Below are 20020 nucleotides of genomic sequence, written 5' to 3'. Positions count from 1 at the left end.
TGTCTGTGCTGAAGAGGGCAAGAGTCCTGGGATCCCTGGCGCTGGAGGTACAGGCAGCTGTGGTGGTCTGGCCTGAATTCAGGTTCCCCACAAGAACGGTGCAGGCTCTTAAACAGCTGAGCCGCCTCTTCACCTCCAAGAGGTTCTTATTCATTTTAAGGCGCAAATTCTTCAAAGATTGATTAAAAAAAAAGGGCCTAGAAGGGTTGAACATCAATTTTTAATAACGAAACCTTTCATCCAGTCCTCAAAATTAACATAAAAGGCATGAGAAACTGTCGATTTCTCATCCCCACCACGGTGTGACAAGCCCTTGTTACAACATCCATCTACTGTCTCCAAAAAGCCCAATACAAAACCCACACATTATATCACCTAGTGATCTACCAACAGATGAGAGTTTAACCAACGTTATACCAGGAAGCTAGTACCACGGATACTTCAATCACATAGCTGAAAATATGGAGAAAAGACAGGTAAAAAAAGAAATCATCTTAACTTGTAGTAGTCTTTTTGTTTTTTTAAAATTTCTATAAAATACACTAATATCCCAAAATAAAGAATATTATGACACATTGGTGTCGACTCACACACATGAAAGCTGATGTCAGCTTTTTTCTAACTAAAGTTCATTTCACCAAACCTTTATATATTACATGAATATCCAAGTAAAGTATTTCTTTAAAAAAATTCAACACAAAGGAACATAATATACAGTGTTTTTTATATATATATAAAAAAATCGGTTAACAGGAATGATTCCACTTCTAACCACATTACGTATCTCTTTAAGACAATGGGATCTCTTGCCGTTCTGTGACTCTTCAGTTCATGTCAATATTTCCCAGCTACTTTTATCTTAAAGTTAAAAAAACAAAAAGGAAAAGTTGGCCGTTGACTTCCTTACTCTCTTACCCAGAAGAGAACCATAAAACAAGGTCATTCACCACCAGGCTGTCTTCCCTCTATCTGCTCTCAGGACTAGCCAGAACCACAGCTGGGGTGGAATTGGAAGAGGGCATCAAAGGATGGATATAAAAAGATGGGCTCAGTCAGACCCTGCCACAATTGTAAGGTGTGGGCACAGCCACTCCCAGCAAGCCTTGCTGAACAGTCCCAGGAGCGAGTGGTCTCCCAGATAAGCTCGCCCTTCACATCCGTCCGCTGGGAGGTCACACGTGGATAAGCATTTTAACTACTGGTGTGCTGGCTAACGGGTGCCTTCACCCGAGAGGGAGCAAACATACTTAAGACATCTCGGTCAGTAGTGGTGGTGGTGGTGGTGGGGAGCAGGGGCAGGGAAGAGATCGCTGTGTATGTTAAACCTCCTGTTATCGGTCGGTTCTGAGTGAAAATTGCTATGAAATACACACACCATGCACAGTCCACACCACTGTGGGAATCCGGTAACACATGCAAGATGGCGGAGAAATCACGATGAATGAGTGGAAATGTTCACAGTGTTTCTTACAGCCTTTTTGACTTTAACACGAGTGCATCTCTTACCACCACTGTCTCACAAACTTTTACTGTGTCTTGGGCATGCAGATCACTTGGGGATAGAATGGGAACTACAGTTCAAAGCCACTCACACACAGAGACTACCACTTCAGTTTCTCTCACTTCCCACCGCGCTGCTGCTTGTGCTAGCAGACAAACGGCGTATTTCCAGTCAATGGTTGTGCTTTAGTTTGCTTCTTACTTTACCTACTTCGTTTCAGGAAAATGAAAAACCCACAAAAATGAAATCGAGGATTAGGTCTTCAGGTTGATTTCTGATCAAAGCAGACAGATGGGGACCTACTAACTCTACCTGGAGTCTGCCGTCTCCCCTCCCCAGGTCCATCCTGGTACTGATTCAGCTGTTTGGAAAACTGGCATTTTGGTCTAAACGGAGCCAAATATAACGGCAGGGAGGAGGGCAGCAAGCAGGGGAGGGGGAGATGCAGTCTATGTCAAAAAGAATCTCTTGCTCTCAACAGACAGGAGAGAACCCAGCTTCTCCTTAACCGTCATTTCATAAATTAATATTTTCTAAAAACCATAACCCAAAGAATTTGCTATTACAAGAAAGTTCAAGTTTTAAAAAAGCAAATAAATTAGTTAAGCCTTGTAAACAATTGTCCATTTTAGTTATACATCTTAAAAAAAAAAGACATTTATCTGTAAAGTCCATTAGACATTACAAGGCACACTTTACACATCAGAACCCAGAGAGACGGAACCCACACAGGTGTGTCCTCCTTCCCTCTGCCCCTGGGGTAACCAGGCCGGGGCTCTGGAGTCAGGTGCCCATCTTCTGCTCGGCTCTTGAAGATCTGGAAGTCCACAGATGTGCTCTTTCTATGAAACTGCTTTGTGCTCTTTAGTCACGCGTGGTGTGATGATAAGCTCTCTCCGTGTCCCGTCTTCTCAGATGTTTTCCACAAAGCTCCCTGGGAAAAGACCAGTCTTCCCATTCCTTTGTAACGTGCCTTTGAACCAGCCGTCCTCTCGTTTCTTATGAACAAACACAATATCTCCTTCTTTGAGTTCAAGTTCGGCCTCACTCTGAGGAGGATAGGAAACTACCACCCTGTGCCTGTAAGAGAGAAACAGACTATTCAGATCAGCAATAAAAACGGTGCACCGTCAGTTCACAGCATGCCTCCACACCGATAGAACTCACACAGCCATTTACAAGGGTTTGCGCAACTCAAAATCCAGCAATTCTGTTTAGCCAAGCCTGAGCTGGGTATTCATGTTCATCCACTAATGATGGTCAAGCTGGTGTTTGTGAGTGACCTCCACAGGGAGAGACATTTTTGTCTGCCTTCAGTATTTGTATTTTAGCTATACCTAAGGATATGTGTTGTGTGGATTCTTAATAGGGAAACCATTTCTGTCCTACCCTCTACTCCAGGAAGAGACAAGTAGATTTGATTTCTGAGACCAGGACAAGCAGCTGAGCAAGCCAAGACTTCTTGCAGGCAGTGTGGGCTCTGCTATGCCTCAGTACTGAGCCGGGCAAGGTGAGGTGTCAGGTCTGCTGCCTGGGGCAGATCTGGAGGACTGTCTTCAGTATCCCTTACTCAGGGTTTGATATGCAGGAGGCAGTGCCTGCCTGCCTGCCCATAGGCAAGTCTTGCATTGGGAAGAGAGGTCCCAAGGTCTACACAGAAATGAGAGAACTGTGGGCTCAATTCTGCCCACCATGGCCAGCAATGATGCTGACACTCCAATCTCCTTGGGTCTTATCTATTCGCTTGCCCTTAGTTCTCAAGGCAGATGTGAGTGGGAAGAAGCCTAGCTAGTACGTAACTGCCCAGCAGCCTTGTGGATTACCATCATTTAACCCCCTGCCCCTATGCCTTGGTCTCTAAGGCAGGGTTATGATTAGCAGCTAAGGAAGTCAGGCAGGGGTGACTTATTTTGGGTCTCCTGACCCAGTCTTTTCTCTACTAGATATTATTATCCCTCTCTTTCCTCTGCCTTGTTCTTTCCAATCAAAGCGGTGGTTGTTGTTGGTGTTTGTTTGGTAGCCATCTTCTAGCTATCCCTGCCTCTGTTAGTCTCATACATGCACAATTTTCTTCTACAATGCCCCGTGTGATAAAGAAATGGTACAAAAGTGGCTGTGACTTCTGAGGCCAGGTGACTGAAGACAGGGACAATCAATTGGCATGGGTGAGGTCACTGGACACCCCTAATCAGGCACCATGTGAGGGCCTAAAGTGTCTTTCCAAGACTAGTCAACAATAATGTGAAGGAGCTGCGTTAAAACCAGGCCCGCTAGCTCCGGTCTAGCATCTGTATAGCCTGGTTCTCTCTTGAATCCCCATTCCATTAAAAACCCAGAACCCACCACATTATTGAAGACAGCAAGTGGGCTCACTTTTCACAAAAGCTAAGTAGCTGTCCAACAATTACTCTGCTCTCTAGGGCATGGGTACCAATCTACCCTCCCAGGTCTGCAGCAAAAGCATAGCGCTGGCTCGGTTTATCCTTTCCAAGAAAAGGTTCAGCCAGCTCAGACATGAGTTTACAGATAAGGTCAGTCAAATGCAGAGCAGGAAGGAGTGGAGAGGCACTGTGGGTGAAGGGGAACTGACACAGTCTTATGGTCACTCAGAGCACCTTAACTTTGAGCCAGCTAACACTGCCTCAGTCTCCTCCCCTGGAGAATGGGACTTCAATGAGTTAGACAATCTATTTTATAAGTAGCACAACAAGGTCAAAAGAATGACATTCTTGGTACAGCGACATGTACAGTTCAACCCTAGCATGTGAGCTACTTCAAGCATAGGGCTTCCTTGAGTACGCTGGGGTCTGGTACTTCCAGGAGGGGAATTTTAAGAAGCGAGCTGGTCCCTAACTAACAGATGAACTCACACCACAAGCTAAAGAATGTCCTGATACTGGGAGTTCCCACACTTTAGAATGACATAGAGTTTTGGAACCCTTTCACTGACAACTTTAAAAGCAAACTAACAACTTCATCATGCAGTGATCTAAAAGAAGAACCCAGATGTGATTTCTCAGGTCTGATGCCAACAGGCCAAAAGTCCACATAAAACACAATGATGTAGTTGCCATTTGGGGCGAGTTAAAATTTAAGCAAAGCTTTGCAGTTCTGGGGGGAAATATACCACTGACGGAAAGCATATTCTGGGTAGATCTCTCACGAGATACATTGCTGACTGGCAGCCTGCAAGCGGCTTTAAGGTAAAATGGAACAAGACGAGTTTAAAAAACTTTAAGGGAATTAGATTAATATTTGCATTTTATAAAAACGCACTAAACCAATTTTGTCAGAAAATTCAGCACGGAGATGGCTGCTGGGCTAAGAACATAATCTTCCCGCCAAGTTCCCATTGGGAGCAAATTTTCATTGCTAAGTTATAGACCTCGAGGGGGAGTGGAGTGGTGGAGTGAGAAGCCATGTGCAGAATGGAAACTGTGACATGCTGTGCGTCATGTGAGGACTGCCAGGTGTCGGCACCGAGGAACTCCACTTAGAGGCCTTCCAGCTCGGGCCCTGGCCTTGAGCCTCGTGGAGCAGTTTGTACTGAGCCTTTGTCACATAGCTCCAAATGCTGGCAGGACAGCCCAGCGAACCCAGGCACCCAAAAGCCCTGCCAAGCAGAGTCTTTACAGACATCCACAAGCAGATGTCATATGCAGCTGCGAAGGCCCTCACACCTGCCGCCCAGCCCTCTGCCTCACTGGCTTATGCTCGCCCTTGTGTGATTCGGGTTCCCTGGCACTTCTGAACGTCTTGAACTTGAGCTACATTCTGCACCATCTGTGGCACCTGCTGAGCCACCTCCAAAAGCTGCACCCCCATTGGTCCCCTTCGCTGTCATCTGGCTGACGGGCTAACTATGCTCCACCCCCTTCTTGTATTATACTTCCTTCAGTCCCCAAACCATTCCATGCACAACTCAAATATTTATATTAAGTAATGCCACCTGTAGGTACCCATTGTGAAAACCATTAGCGGCCTCTCAGTGTCTGTAAGGTTAATCCTCACACTGCTACACAAAGCCCTCAATGATCTGGCTGTAATCCTGCTTTATAGCTATAGCAGCCATCGTCGTCGCAAAGAATCAAAACACCCCACCCCCACCCCCACCCCAAGAAGCCTGCCTATGTCTCTTCAAACATAGCCCCGCTTCTCCTCCTCCACATATTGGCTCCTACAGCTCCTTGCATGGGGAATCTCTCTCACAATATCTCTGCTCATCCACGCCCTATCAATCTCTCAAGGCCTGGCTCAAAATCTCCCCTGGGAAACCTCTAGCCCCATAGCTGGAAGTAATTTCCCGCTTGACTGAGCCGCAGAGGGCCGTGTGTGTATTTCTCACGGCACTTAGCACGGTCCGTACTGTATTTTTACCATCTGTGTTCCTGTCTCATTTATTTTCGACTTGTGGATAATGCTGAATTAAGTCTCTCTGCCTCATGTGACCAAAGGCAGAACATAGATGATTCTTACTAAGCACATCGAATGAGTGAGATCTAACCACTCAGTAAGCAGTTTTTTTAAAATGTGTAATGTTCTTAAAAAAAAAAAAAAAGCCACTGAAATTCTAATACATGCTACAACATGGAGGGATCCGGAAAGCATCATGCTAAGAGAAAAGAATCAGACGAAGAAGGAAAGGTGCTCTAGGACTCCACTGATATGAAACCATTGTGTAGAAAGGAGAACAGACTTCAGGGGCCACGGAAACGGGAAGAAACCAGCTGGGAACGATGTGGTCTTCCTGTACGATGCAGAAGACTTTCTAGAGACGGACACTGACACACGATCAATGTAAAGGCACCCAGAGCCCGTGGACTGTACCTTTGAATAGGGGTGAGTTTTAACTAGATTTTAGTCTTCCTTCCATTGAAAAGAGATTGCATTCTCACATGATATATCCTGACTCTAGTTCCCCTCCTCTACTGTCCCAGCTCCTTCCCTCAACACCTCTCATCCCCCCCCCCCCCCCCCCCCCTCAGTTCCTCCTCATTTCCCCTTCTGTCTGGATCCCCCCCCCCCCCGCCTCTCGTTAGAAAAGGCTTCTAAGGGATCCTGATACAACACAGCAAAATAAAACAGTGAGATAAAACAAAAACTGTAATATGGGAGTTGGAAAAGACAAATAGATAGAAAAGGCTCCAAGAGAAGGCACACAAATCAGAGACCCACTGGTTTGCACACTCAGGAATCCTATCAAAAAACACTAAACTGGGGCTGGAGAGATGGCTCAGTGGTTGACAGCACTGACTGCTCTTCCAGAGGTCCTGACTTCAATTCCCAGCAACCACAAGGTGGCTCACAACCGGTTGTCTGTAATGGGATCTGATACCCTCTTCTAGTGTGTTTTAAGACAGCTATAGTATACTCATATACATAAAATAAATCTCTCAAAACAACAAAACAAAACAAACCCCAAACCACAGCCGTAAAATGCACACGGAGGGCCTGGTGTAGACCATGCAGGCCTGTGCATGCTGCCTCAGTCTCTTTACCTCAGGTAGCTTTAGAGAGCCTGGTTCTCGCCTGTCCTCCATCCCCTCTGGCTCTTACACTCCTTCTGCCTCCTTTTCTGCAGGGTTCCCTGAGCCCTGAGGGGAGGGATTTGATGGTGACACCCCAGTCAGGACTGAGTGTTCTAAGATCTCTCACGCTCTGCATTATATCTGGCTGTGGGTTAACTATATTTAAACAACTAAAAAATGAGATGATTAAATAACTGAAAATAATGGAAATATTATTTAAAACATGGGAGACCCAGAGAAAGTGATTGAGAAGATGCAAGAGAGCAGGGGTAGAGTGCATGTATGTAGGGGGAGGGAGCCAGAGGAAGGGGAGAGAGGAGAGAAGGGCTGACCAGAATTCTGGTTGTTGGGTGTGGCTCGCTTCAGCTCTAAATGGGCTTCTACCTCTAGGTTGACTATGACAGGCACAAGAACGGAGCAGGAGAAACAGACTCCCATTGTGGTATGAAGAAGGCACCCTATAGACAGTGTGTGGGTCATGGGCATTCTAACTCCCACCTGGACAGGCTCTGACGATCTTCTGATACCATAAAGTTTTCTATTTTTTTCATTTTTTCCCCCTGACTTGACTGGTATCTCTGGTTTATATGGTGTCATTTCTAATCTCCCTTCATATGACCATAATGAGTCTCCCTGTGACCCTGAGAAGCACTCTCTTAACCTGGTCCCAGCGACTAAGCATTCCCTGCTTCCTGTCACTTACCACAGCAATCAAATATCCAATTACGTATTTTGCTGGCAAAACCATACTAGCTGGCTTCGTAGCATGTGCGAAGTCCAAATAAATTATGTCCATTGCTTCGCCCAGTGGACTCATTGTCACCGACTCAAAGAAATTAATCATGCTGTTTAAGCTCGACTGCCTTTCTGCAAATCTACCACTATCCAATTGGAATAGTCCTGGGTATGCTGGTTTAATCCCTGATCAAAGACCACGATTCTTTTCCATTGTAGGCTATGTATTTATTGCTTTAATTCCTAAACTTAAAAATACATACAGGCCCAAATATAGCTGTCTCTTGTGAGACTATGCAGGGGCCTAGCAAACACAGGAGTGGATGCTCACAGTCAGCTATTGGATGTATCACAGGGCTCCCAATGGAGAAGCTAGAGAAAGTACCCAAGGAGCTAAAGGGATCTGCAACCCTATAGTTGGAACAACATGATGAACTAACCAGTACCCCGGAGCTCTTGTCTCTAGCTGCATATGTATCGAAAGATGGCCTAGTCGGCCATCAATGGAAAGAGAGGCCCATTGGACTTGCAAACTTTATATGCCCCAATATAGGGGAATGCCAGGGCCAAAAGAATGGGAATGGGTGGGTAGGGAAGTGGGGGCGCTATGGGGGACTTTTGGGATAGCATTGGAAATGTAATTGAGGAAAATATGTAATAAAAAATATTAAAAATTAAAAAAAAATACATACAGGAAAAGGTGACTTGTGACCCTTTCCTAAGCCATGTGGGCACATGTGTGTGCACGTGTGCGTGTATGCACGTGTGCGTGTATGCACGTGTGCGTGTGCATTTGTGTGTGTGAAAACTGTCAAACATACTTTTATTTTCTGTCTCTTCTGAAACTGTTTCTTCCTACCTTGCAATTTCCAAATTATTTTTCCTCCATCCTTCTAAAACAGATCCTAACAATATTTGTTCTATTATTTTTGCTGTCATCAATTAGACAGCCTCTGCCTCCAGGAGATGAGGCTATTTCTTGCTTGTTTTCTGCGCAGTCTCTCCCACAAACACAAAAGAATCCCTTTGTTCCCCAGGAGAATTTCTCTCAGCTGACACCAGGACCTGTCAACACACTTCAAGGTTCATCCTTCCTCATTCTGAGACTGTGCCTCTCTACGTCACGTGACTGTTCCTGTCCACTGACAGCACTTTAAAAAAAACAAAACAAAACAAAAAAAAAACCCTTTAGCCCCCCCCCCCCCCTTCTGGTGATGGAGGAATTCGGGCTGTGGCAGGACAGGGGAGTTTTCACTTGTTCCTGCTTCACTCTGCAGATGGATGTGGGCTCAATCTGTCTTAGCACTACGCTCTGAGACAGGCTTGCATGAAAATCTCTCCGAGTCCCATAGGACAAACCCAGGGCTGCTGCATTTGGCCAGGGCCAGTGCTGCTGCTCTGTAGCCTGTGGGTGAAGGGACTCAACACTTCAAGTGCTTTCGGAATCACACTTCCTCCATCTGAGGCTCTAAGTGCTTCTCCTTGTGTTGGAAGTTTTGAAATATGCAAACAGGTAATCCCTTAATGACATGCTTGCTAGCTCTCTATTAACCAAAACCCTTCATTCTCAGGGGATAATGGATGGCTTTCCTACACAGTTTCCCATTGTTTTTACAGTCAGGTGGACTTAAGCATCCACGTTAAATAAATACCATTACCATCGCTGTGTGAAGGCAAAGGGCGGTGGAAAGTTGCCGGCTATTACATTTAATATTCCATTGAGCATATGGATTATAAAAATATAAAGTTGGGCTGAAATCTTTTCTAAGGACCCCCTTCCCTCTCCTAAAAATTGAAATGGTCATATAAAAACCTGCCAGAGATTTCCAAAGTGCCCGGGTCCATCTGTCCTGTCATTAAATTCTTCACGTTCCCTATCTGATGTGCCTCTCTCCTTCCCAAAAACGCCATCACCTGTCTGGTGAGCAGCTTTGCTTTCAGATGGCCTGAAAGGCCCAGCCTGCTGTTAGAAAGAGCCTTTTAAGAGGAGAGACCGGGAACGCAGAAGCCACAGAGATCACGGACATCTGGCGACTGAAAAGGAATGCACAATGGGGGTGGTGGGAGGCAGCCGTGCCTAGCCAAGGCCTGGGGAGACTGTGGGCAATGTGAACCATCCTTCCAAATAGTCACAGATTCCACAAAGGGCTGGGGGTGGGGGTGCCGGGCAGCAAAGCGCCTCAGGGCATGAGGGAAAATTGCAGCTCAATGCCTAGAGGGGGAGAGCTAGGCTTTGTGACTGGATGTAAGTACACAGTAGCTGGACTAGCTCCAGGGACAGGAGGCAGTGTCCCTGGAAAGCAGCACTGGGACTCTGCAGGAGGAAGGCTGACTCCAGAATCAAAGCTGAGCGAAGCCAGGACTCGGTTTCAAAGCTTTACTGAGAACACAATGGACAAGGAGCAACAGAAGGATCTCTGTGTCGGGAGGGAACATTTTTAGGGTAATGTGTCATTTCAAAACTGGCTTAATATCAGTCAGAGCTACACTACAGAAAGTTTTTAGCTCTTTATGAAAATGTGTAGTAAAGTGTACTTTATAAACATAGGCTGTTTGATGTTTACTCTCCACTTTTAGAGTTTACTTTTAATTGAAAATATGCTGAGCCGGGCAGTGGTGGCACACGCCTTTAATCCCAGCACTTGGGAGGCAGAGGCAGGCAGATTTCTGAGTTCGAGGCCAGCCTGGTCTACAGAGTGAGTTCCAGGACAGCCAGGGCTATACAGAGAAACCCTGTCTCGAAAACACGAAGAAAAAAAAAAAGTGCCATAAAATCAGGAGGCTTCAATACAAATGTTTATACAGTTCCATTTGAAATACAAAGGCAAAGTGAATTTAAGTCATTTTGCTGTTGTTATTATTATTTGAGAGTTGTGTGTATGCATGTGTGTGACTGTATGGATGTGTGCACATGAACGCAGGTAACCAAAGAGGCCAGAGGCAGTGATTGCCCTGAGACTGGGGACTGAACTTGGGTCCTCTGCAAAAACAGTGCATGCTTTTAACTGCTCAGTCAGCTCTCCAGCCTAAACCATTTTAAATGACCATTTCCTAGCAAGATCACAAGTCAGGCATGGTGGTGCACAGCAAGAGCGCCAGCCACTAGGCTGGCCGAGGTGGACACTGCAGGAGTTCAGGAATTTGAGTCTAGCCACGGCAGCATGAGGACACTACCACCGTCACCAGCTCAGCAACAGAGAGAATGCCAACTGAAGAGAACATCTCTCCAAACTGGAAGTTTGTTTATCTTCTACAATTCAAGTCTAGAAGGAACAGTGTGTTCAGAGACACTAAAACAGATGAGGCTTAAATGTTTATGTTATAGGAAAACAGAACAGAGATTTCAATGCGCTCACTGCATGCTGCTTCCTCGGGTAATGAGTCGCAGTGAACTTTCCAGTTTTCCTCCTGGTAGATACTTGTCTTAGTATGTTTTCTTCCCTAACACAACCCTAGAACACCGCCCCCCCCCATGACTGCATAGAACAGAACCCCTACTTGTAAGCATTGTTCAAAGCCAAAATCGCTCTAAGAATGCTCATCATTCTGAGTCTATGAACCAAGAAAGCCATGGGAACCTACGCTGTGTTCTTCTGGCTCAGAAAACAGGAAAAAAACAATCTCTGGGTGGGTGTTTCACCTCCAGTAGGTAATAGTGTAAGCTCTTAAAAGACCAAGGATTCCACTGGTTCTCAACCTCTGGGTTGTGACCTCCGGACAACTGATTCATACAGTAGCAAAATTACATTTATGAAGTAGTAACAACAATTCATGGTGAGGGTCACCCTAGCATGGGGAACTGTATTAAAGGGTCTCAGCATTAAGAAAGCTGAGAACCATTGGCTTAGAAACTTAGTGATTGACAGATACCACGTGGCTATGAATTAAGTGTTAACTAAGGGGAAACACTGGTGTGTTGGTAAGTAACAGAAAAAGAAAGCCCAAGCTCCTATGTCATTTACCAATCAGGCTTGAGATTTTAGGACGCTGTAGAAAATGACCTTCTAGATCAGAATAAAAATTCTAGCCTTAAGTTTGCTATTTACGTCTTCATTCTCTCTCTGAGAGCAGCGGGACTCACCTTTCACAAACAACAGGCCGGGCCTCATTCATGACTGGGCCCAGGGAGGAGCAGGCCTGGCGAGGTGGTGGAGCAATGGGCACTGCGGAGTCCAGGGAGCTTGTCTTGCGGTGGAAGGCATCCTGGGCTAGGGCTGCTGTCCCAGTGGCCACTGGACCATCGCCATCTGTGGGGCACGACCCCACTCTGCCGTGGCTGCCCCCTAGCGGCAGTTCAGGACCTACTGCTCCCTGCAAGGGAGCCTCCCCCGCACCCAGCTCCACATCCAGGGTAGGTGATGCTGGAGGGGAGACTCGGGGCTTGCGTTTGGTGGAGGCTCCAGAAAGCAGCTTCAGTAGGCCCTTTTTTTCTTTCTGGAAAAAAAAGAAAAAAAAAGAAACATGGGTATTAGTTGGAGATCGGCACTCTGATTCACTTTTTGATTGCATCAGGGTTACTCGTTACTTTCTGGGGTAGCCTTTGTGTGATGTTAAGCTGACCTTTTTGCTTATTGCTTCTCCCTTTTTTGCCTGCCTGCTTCTGTTTGTGTTGGGAATTCTCTTGCTCATTACTATCTTTTACTGGGGCAGCAAGATAAACAGATTAAAAAGATATAAAACAAAAACTTTTTTTTAAATCAATGTGTACTTTACTTTGATAAAAGTACAAGTAGCCGTTGAGATGGCTCAGTGGGTAAAGGAGCTTGGCGCCAAGTCGGAAGACCCGAGTTCCATCCCCACGCTCCCTGTGGCAGAAAGAGAACCAAGAACAACAAGCTGTTCTCTGACATCCACACAGGCACTACGTCGTGCGTGTGCATGTGCACACACACACACACACACAGACACACACACACAAACTCAATCGATGGAGTAATAAAAGCACAAATAGATACTGCAGAATAAGGTGGAAATTTCAGACTGTGGGTTTAATTTCTGCAAATTCTGCCTGTCCTAACCTCTGATTACTGCTATGGGAGCCAACTGTTGCACGGGGTTAAATACAAGCCTGGTAATACTTGACTCCGGGTCAACATGCTGGAGCCTTATCAGTCTCAGGAAAGATGCCCTGCTCAGAGTCAAGGGCTAGAGTACTTCTTACATGTCACTGCCTTGATTACATTTAACCAGCCACAGTGACAGGAGCCAAACCAGTCCTACTGTGGAAGCAGTTAGTCCCTTGGTTGCAAACCCTGAGACAACACCACAAAATTTAAGGAGAGCTTCAGTGCATGGGCATCTTTCTTTCCTCTTTCTTTCCTTCTGCAAGTAAAGGTACAAATAAGAGTCCCCCCTCCCCCTAACACCGCCTCATGCTCCAAAAACCATAACCTGAATTTATCTCTTTTGACACTTTCCTTTTTGCACAAAAACAAAACAAAACAAAACAACAACAAAGAAAGCCAGCTGTTGCGCTACCTACTCTATTCTCAAGATCTGCTACCATCTTTCCCAGTCACCAGGTTTAACACTGTCATTGTCAAATCTCTGACAGCGTTTCACTCAGACAGCAGCGATGGAGTTAATTAAGTCCCCTGAATGGAAACCCTGGAAGTGGCATGCTTCACAGAGATGTGTTTCTTAGGATTAAAGTCCATTAACAGAAATGTGGAGTGAGGGCTCAAGAGCAGACAGAGCACTGAGGAATTCTTCTTTGTAATATGAGTTAGTCCGACCCAATAAAGATCCCCTTGGGGAACGAATTTCTATCTACAATAACACAACTCCACTAAAGATAGAACAGCATAAAACAGGAGGAGCCTAGAGCAGTCATTTATCTGATGGGGAGCATGGATCCCTGAGAAACCACACAGTCTCCATTTATAAACACTGCTCAGATTGTGTGGTGTTCTATGGGCTGGAAATGGGAAAAGCAAAGTGGAAGGGGCTGGGAGTGGTGGCTAGGGTCATCTCCCGGTCTTCTCAGGACAGGCAACAAATAGCAGATCCCACACATCTCCTTACCCATCTTCTTACCCCATTGGGGTGTGGGGGGGGGAGCTCAACTCATCTTGCTGCATTTTGCTTTCCTTCTCTTATGGTATGTTACAGTGTCTGAGAGTCTACAGTGCATGCACATTGCAATAAAGGACTCTACAGACTCAGAGTACCAGCTTGGGTGTAGTGACAGGACTGTGCTTATCTCTGTATCTAATTCATTGCCTGGGACAGGGTAGGGCACCACTGAACTGGGGCAGCCCAAGAAAACACTTCGAGGGAGTACGATAAAGGGAGGAATGGATAGTAGTCACTAAGTACCCGGGAGGGATGTTTTGGGTTTCCCAAATCCAGAGGAAATAAAACTGTGGTTGGTGAAGCAGCCTGATCTCTGATTCTATAGCTATACTTCTCTTGTAGGGCATCTGTGCTGGGAGAGAGCAGGATGTCTGATAGCTTCCACTTCTAAGGTCGCCAGATGTAGTATCCAGCTATTTCTGTCATGATATGAGAAATCACAGTCTAATCCCCGGAGCCCACAGATTGGCTGAGAACATCAAGTCCATTGATAAATTACAACCTCAGCAAGCCACAGCTAAAGATGCTGTTTAAAAGCTCAGATCTGGGCACTCAAAAGAGTATCAGATAAGTGACTTTGCGCTCAGGGAGCAGCTTCTAAAGTGATTAAGAAGAAAGATGACTTGGTTCATTGAAAATGATTAAAGACATTAAACACAACTTGCTTTAATGACTTCTAAGGGATGTGTTATCATCATCAAGCAATGCTGACTACCCACGGAGCAGAAGGCAGAGGATTAAGCATCATGGTGGGGTGCAGAAGGTTGGGGGTAGGGGTGTCAACACACAAAAGATGAGACCCTAGTTCCAAGGAACAGTGCTATTTATAACGCGTTCTGGTGCTTTCTCTATTAGAAGAACAATGTGCCACTTGAGAGAGATCATTCTGCAGGTTCAGACACTTACTATCTAAGGACACCTTTGCTTATTTCAAAATCCAACAGCAAAAATGAAAAACATGAAAGGATTAATATTGCACTTGGGTAAAGTGATTTAGAAAAAATAATGCTAGCATATATAAAAGTGGTGCATGTCTTTCATTAGGCAGCTCAATAGCTCGTCTCCTGTGGGTGTTCCATTCCTAGGTGAAATGATGTTTTTAGGATCATTTCAGATCTGATGATTTACAACTAACACAGGGCGGTGGTGGCCCACGCCTTTAATCCCAGCATTTGGGAAGCAGAGACAGGCAGATTTCTGAGTTCAAGGCTAGCCTGATCTACAGAGCAAGTTCTAGCACAGATAAGGCTACTTAGAGAAACACTGTCTTAAAAAACAAAAAACAAAAAAACAAAAAAAAAAAAACAACCAACTAATAAATAGTATCAAGTTTTTTTGGGGGGGGGGTTTTGTATTGCTTTTTAAAAAGAAGTATCTGGATCAAAAACCTATCAGAGTTGCTTTTATACGTGCAATGTTTTCTAGTTGGATTTGGTGATACACTCCTATAATCCCATCTCCTTGGGAGACCAACACAAGAGGATCCTAAGGAGGTGACCAGCCTGTTCAAATGTAGCCTCAAAAAAAGAACCAACCGACTTATGGAAAAATGGCTGCGTTAGCAAAGTGCTGGTCATTCAGGCATGAGGACCTGAGTGCCACCCTTAGAACTTATGGTAAACCTTGAGCACGGTAGCCTGGGAAGGCGAAGGCAGCTGATCTCCAAAGCTTCAGGGCCAACCTAGCAAGGTCCATGCCGATCAATGATCATATCTCAAACACTAGGTGGAAGCTCTTGAGCACTGGTTTTCAACCTTCCTAAAGCTGCAACCCTTTCACACAGTTCCTCATGTTGTGGTGACTCCCAACCGTAAAATTATTTCATTGCTATGCCATAACTGTGACTTTGCTGCTGCTATGATTCATTAATGTAAATATCTGATATGCAACTCATGCAAAAGGCTTTTTGACCCCCAACAGGGCCAACACCCACAGGTTAAGAACAACTGATCTTGAGGAACAGCACTGGAGACTGACGCCTGGCCTCTATCTGTATACAAACTTGAATGTATACACACACACACACACACACACACACACACACTCTCTCTCTCTCTCTCTTGCACACACTCGTACTCACATGCATTCACTCACTCATGCATGGTACATACCAAGGCATATGAAACAAAAACAAGCTTAGAATTCAATAAGAGCATTTTTCTGACATGTGAGAAGTGCTGGGCCTCATCCCTCATTCATTCATTCATTCATTCATTCATTCATTCATTCCATTTAAGCTACATGGAGACATTAGCAAGAGTCTTCTTGGGCCCACAGATCCAATTTATATACTAGTTTTCTACTATGCAGGAGTCATTATCCTTAGGTAGGAATCTCAAAAATATTAAGTCATGTCCTTAAAAATGATCCCTCATACTTGGAGCAAATATTTCTGAGTACTCAAGATGAAGCAGGCAATGTGCTTAGCTCCGGAACGTGATGTGTCTAGGACAGTTTGTATCTAACAGCAGCAACAAGCATGGCTGTATAACAGGTCCTCTGCCCAAGAACCAAGCAGGGGGAGGCATGAGGCTGGGGTGCTGTGTGTGTGGGGCGGGGCATGAAGCTGGGGTGCTGTGGGGGGCATGAGGCTGGGGTGCTGTGTGTATGGGGGGCATGAGGCTGGGGTGCTGTGGGGAGGCATGAGGCTGGGGTGCTGTGGGGAGGCATGAGGCTGGGGTGCTGTGGGGGGCATGAGGCTGGGGTGCTGTGGGGGGCATGAGGCTGGGGTGCTGTGGGGGGCATGAGGCTGGGGTGCTGTGGGGGGTATGAGGCTGGGGTAGGCAAGGAAGCTTCCTGAAATTCTAGAGATGATTAAACACCACCTGTTTCGAGAGTCTTGTTAAACGCTATCAGGGGGATTTCCATATTTAGTCTTCACAGCAAGCCGATGAGGTAGGAATTAATTATTCCTGTTGCCTGAAGCTCTGAAAGCCTGCCTAAAATCACCATGCAAGCAAGGGGGGTGGTGGTGGAAAAGAGACTCTATTCCACAGAATGATAAGAGCAGACACAGCTCCCCCTCTGTCTGTCTGTCTGTCTGTCTGTCTATCTGTCTGCCTTTTTCTCCATCTCCCTCTCCTTTCCCCCACTTCCACCCCGCCCCGCCTTTCTTTCCCACATCTCCTAGCTGAACTCTGCACAGACAGACATTCTGATGACCAGGTCTGGATCCCAGCTATCAGCAAGAGCAGAGACTGTGAATGCGGCCATTTATAGATTCCCCAAGAATGTTTCCCAACAAAACACACAGGCAGATGAGCTTGTTTTTGACAGTAAGAGAAAGCTAAAAGGAAGAAAAACAACAAAAAACAACAAAACCATCTGAGCAAAGAAATAAACAGGAAAGAAGCCAGGGAAGAGGCCAGAGAAGGTAAAAGAGACAGGCTCTTCTATGTGAGGATCGTACGAAAGGCCTTCAAACATAAGTCTGCATCAAGCAGCCTCAGGTCTCCCTCTGTAAGGGAGACAATCACTAGGAACTATGGGCTTGAGGGAGCTGGGGCACTAAATGGTGTCTGTGTGCTCACTCCTAGAAAAGTGTCCAGACACTGGAGATGTAGCTCAGTTGGTGAGAGGTCTAGCTGTGAGGCCCTGAGTTTGAACCCCCAGCATGGGGCCAGAAAGCTATGTATGGCTGTGCAGACTGTCATCACTGAAGAGCAAAGATAACTGAAACCCAAGAAATGAGTTCAGACAGAGCTGTAAAGCCAGTGACCACGGAGGAACTCAGGAATAATAATGACAGGGCTGGGATTTCAAATAGGTTATAACAGAGATAATATTTAAAAGTACAATTCAGGAGCTTATTATCAAATAAAGTAAATATACCAAAGACGGCTAGGGTTTTGACCCTGGGACAAAATATAGCTTCTCGTTTTCCTGAGACTCTGTGGGAGAGGACTCCCAGATGAATTACTAGTCAAAGGAATGGACCCAGTTAGGAGAGTGTAAGTAGACCTGGAATTACATACAGTGGCATCCCAGTGATAGCCCAGTGCCAGCCTACTGATGATGTGGGTAGAGAGAGCCATACCTTTCCCAGGCAGCAGAATGCCCCACATACGATCTCATAAGGGAAGGCATGGTCAGAGGGTACCATACTACACTACCCAGAGCTCTGCCCCAGACAACCCACACTACCATCTCCATCCCCCATTCACTTCCCTTTGATTCCCTACAGTTTAAGCCACAGAAAGCAGAGCCAACTTTGTCTCTAATTCTGACCAACTGGGGATGGGGGTGGCGGTTAAGGAGAAACCAGACAGGAGAGATTTCAGAAATTCTAAGAACTTAGAAGAAAGTGCTCCCCCAGAGAAGCTTGTGATAAAGTTTAAAAGAACCGATTTTTAAAAGTTTAAAGAAAGCAAATGCATCGCCTCCAGTTCAAAGGGGGGAAATGTTGGATCGGGAGGACCCTCAGAATGAAATCCTACAATTGCAAATTATCCTGCAGATGAAAACGGAAAGGTCTCTAAAGGACCTGGTGTGAGCCCCCAAGGAGTGGCATAATGCGATCCAAGTTTTAAAGGCCACGTACAAAAAGATCAAGGGAAAACTGTCACAAAGAACATAGCACGGCCCATTGCAATGGGAGAAGGTTAAAAATCAGAATGAGCTTAAACTTCCCAAAATTCTAAGGAAAAAAATATTAAAGGGCTATTTTAAGGTTACATTTGAAACAAAAAGAACACAGACCTCCTGTCTGGGGTGAACAGTGGCTCTCAGCTAGGAGGACGAAAGGGAAGGGAGATCTCTGTACCCGAAGGGGTGCACAAACCCTGGTGTGGAAGAAGGGAAGAGATCAGGAGAGAGGCACCACCACACAGGCAAAGATAAAGTGGAAGTGCAAATTAATAACTTCTGAGCAATTTGGGTGAGTCTGGAATCAGGGTCAGTTCAATAGGCAAAGAAGGGTAAGCCCAGCTCCAATTTTCAAAAGAAGATGAGGGGTTGTCAGAAGGGGCTTTTTTTGGGGGGGGGTGTCCTCTGTGGTTGCTACAGGACACCAGGGCAACTGGGTTCCCTGCTTGGGGTTCTTAACTTTTCATTAGGAAAAGAATTTAAGAAGTGACTTTAACAGAGGACTCAGGGCAACTATATTAGAGATGAAAAGAAAACACAGGAAGACGGGCACTAGCCCCAGCAGCCGCTTGGCAGGAGAAGGGACAAGTCATGCCTCGGGCCTCAAAGATAAGCTGACTAGTAGGTCAGGCATCCTGGACAAGTAGCTCAAGCCAGGGAAGGAAGCTTTAGAGAAAAGTAAGAAAGCCTATGGATCAGAGAATGCATACTTAGAAAGAAAAGACAGAAAAAATAAGGAAGGAAAGCTGGGCCTCTGTGGGTTAGAAAGGGCGGCAGTCCCAGACTGTTGTAACCTCACCGCAGACTGTAGGAACCTCGCTAGGAGGCCCGAATTCTAGGATGGGAAAGTAACAGCATCTCTCTACGGGAATTATTATCTCATCTAACTCATTATCGTGACTTGAGGCGAGCACACCTTCCTAGGGGTGGTCCCTTGACCCACCCTGTTAGAAAGTTAGGACTCCATGCAGACCAAAGATCCTATTTCCTGACTGGAATTTTCTTTTTGTTAGAAGTGGTCATTTCTAGCTGCTCTAAAGCAATTTGCAGACCATCTGGGAACTTCTTGGATGACATTAAAGGAAGGTTTACAAGCACGTAGAGGCGGAAATGACACTCTAAGGAGGGGAAGCTTCCAGAAGGCTTTACTACCAATAAATAACAGCAGAAGTGCCGTGGCAATGTGTGGCACCTGGCAACCTCTCCCTTGATATGATGAAGCGGGCCCAGCTACACTTCAGCCCTAAGGAGGCACGTCTGTGCAAGCGTCGGTGATCACGGAATTACTGAATTAATATCATCCAGAAGGGTCTACACTGAGTCTGGAACAGGTTTAAGAGGGGGGAAATTTGAAATCTGTGACAAAAGGAATAAGTGAAGAGCTGAGAGCACAGTTTTCAGGTCTGAAAAATACCTCTGGATGTTCTAGGGGCTTCGGAGGATGAAGGGAGGGCACAGGGAGATAGATACAGCTCTCTGTACTTCTGCTCTATGTACAGCTCTACGGACTTCCGATACGCTAAGAATTGACTACAGAGGGAAGACCACCATCTGGAGAGATGGTACTTGCAATTGCTGCTGTGTCCTAAAAGCGGAA

At 45.8% G+C, this 20020-nt stretch overlaps 1 protein-coding gene across 1 annotated transcript in view; it reads right to left on the bottom strand.

The window, feature by feature from the left end:
* Positions 1-201: 201 nt before the first annotated feature.
* Sh3rf1 (SH3 domain containing ring finger 1) overlaps positions 202-20020 on the bottom strand; it is a 168280-nt gene continuing 148461 nt past the window's right edge. The window contains exons 11-12 of the mRNA XM_021170485.1: positions 11846-12198; positions 202-2581 (exon numbers count right to left, since the gene is read on the bottom strand). Coding sequence (XP_021026144.1) covers positions 2413-2581; positions 11846-12198 — 522 coding nt within the window. The 3' untranslated portion in view covers positions 202-2412. The remainder of the gene's footprint in view (positions 2582-11845; positions 12199-20020) is intronic.

This window comes from Mus caroli, chromosome 8, assembly GCF_900094665.2.
Source record: "Mus caroli chromosome 8, CAROLI_EIJ_v1.1, whole genome shotgun sequence".
NCBI lineage: Eukaryota > Metazoa > Chordata > Mammalia > Rodentia > Muridae > Mus > Mus caroli.
Note: the sequence above shows the minus strand (reverse complement) of the source record. Positions and strands in the feature narration are given on the sequence as shown.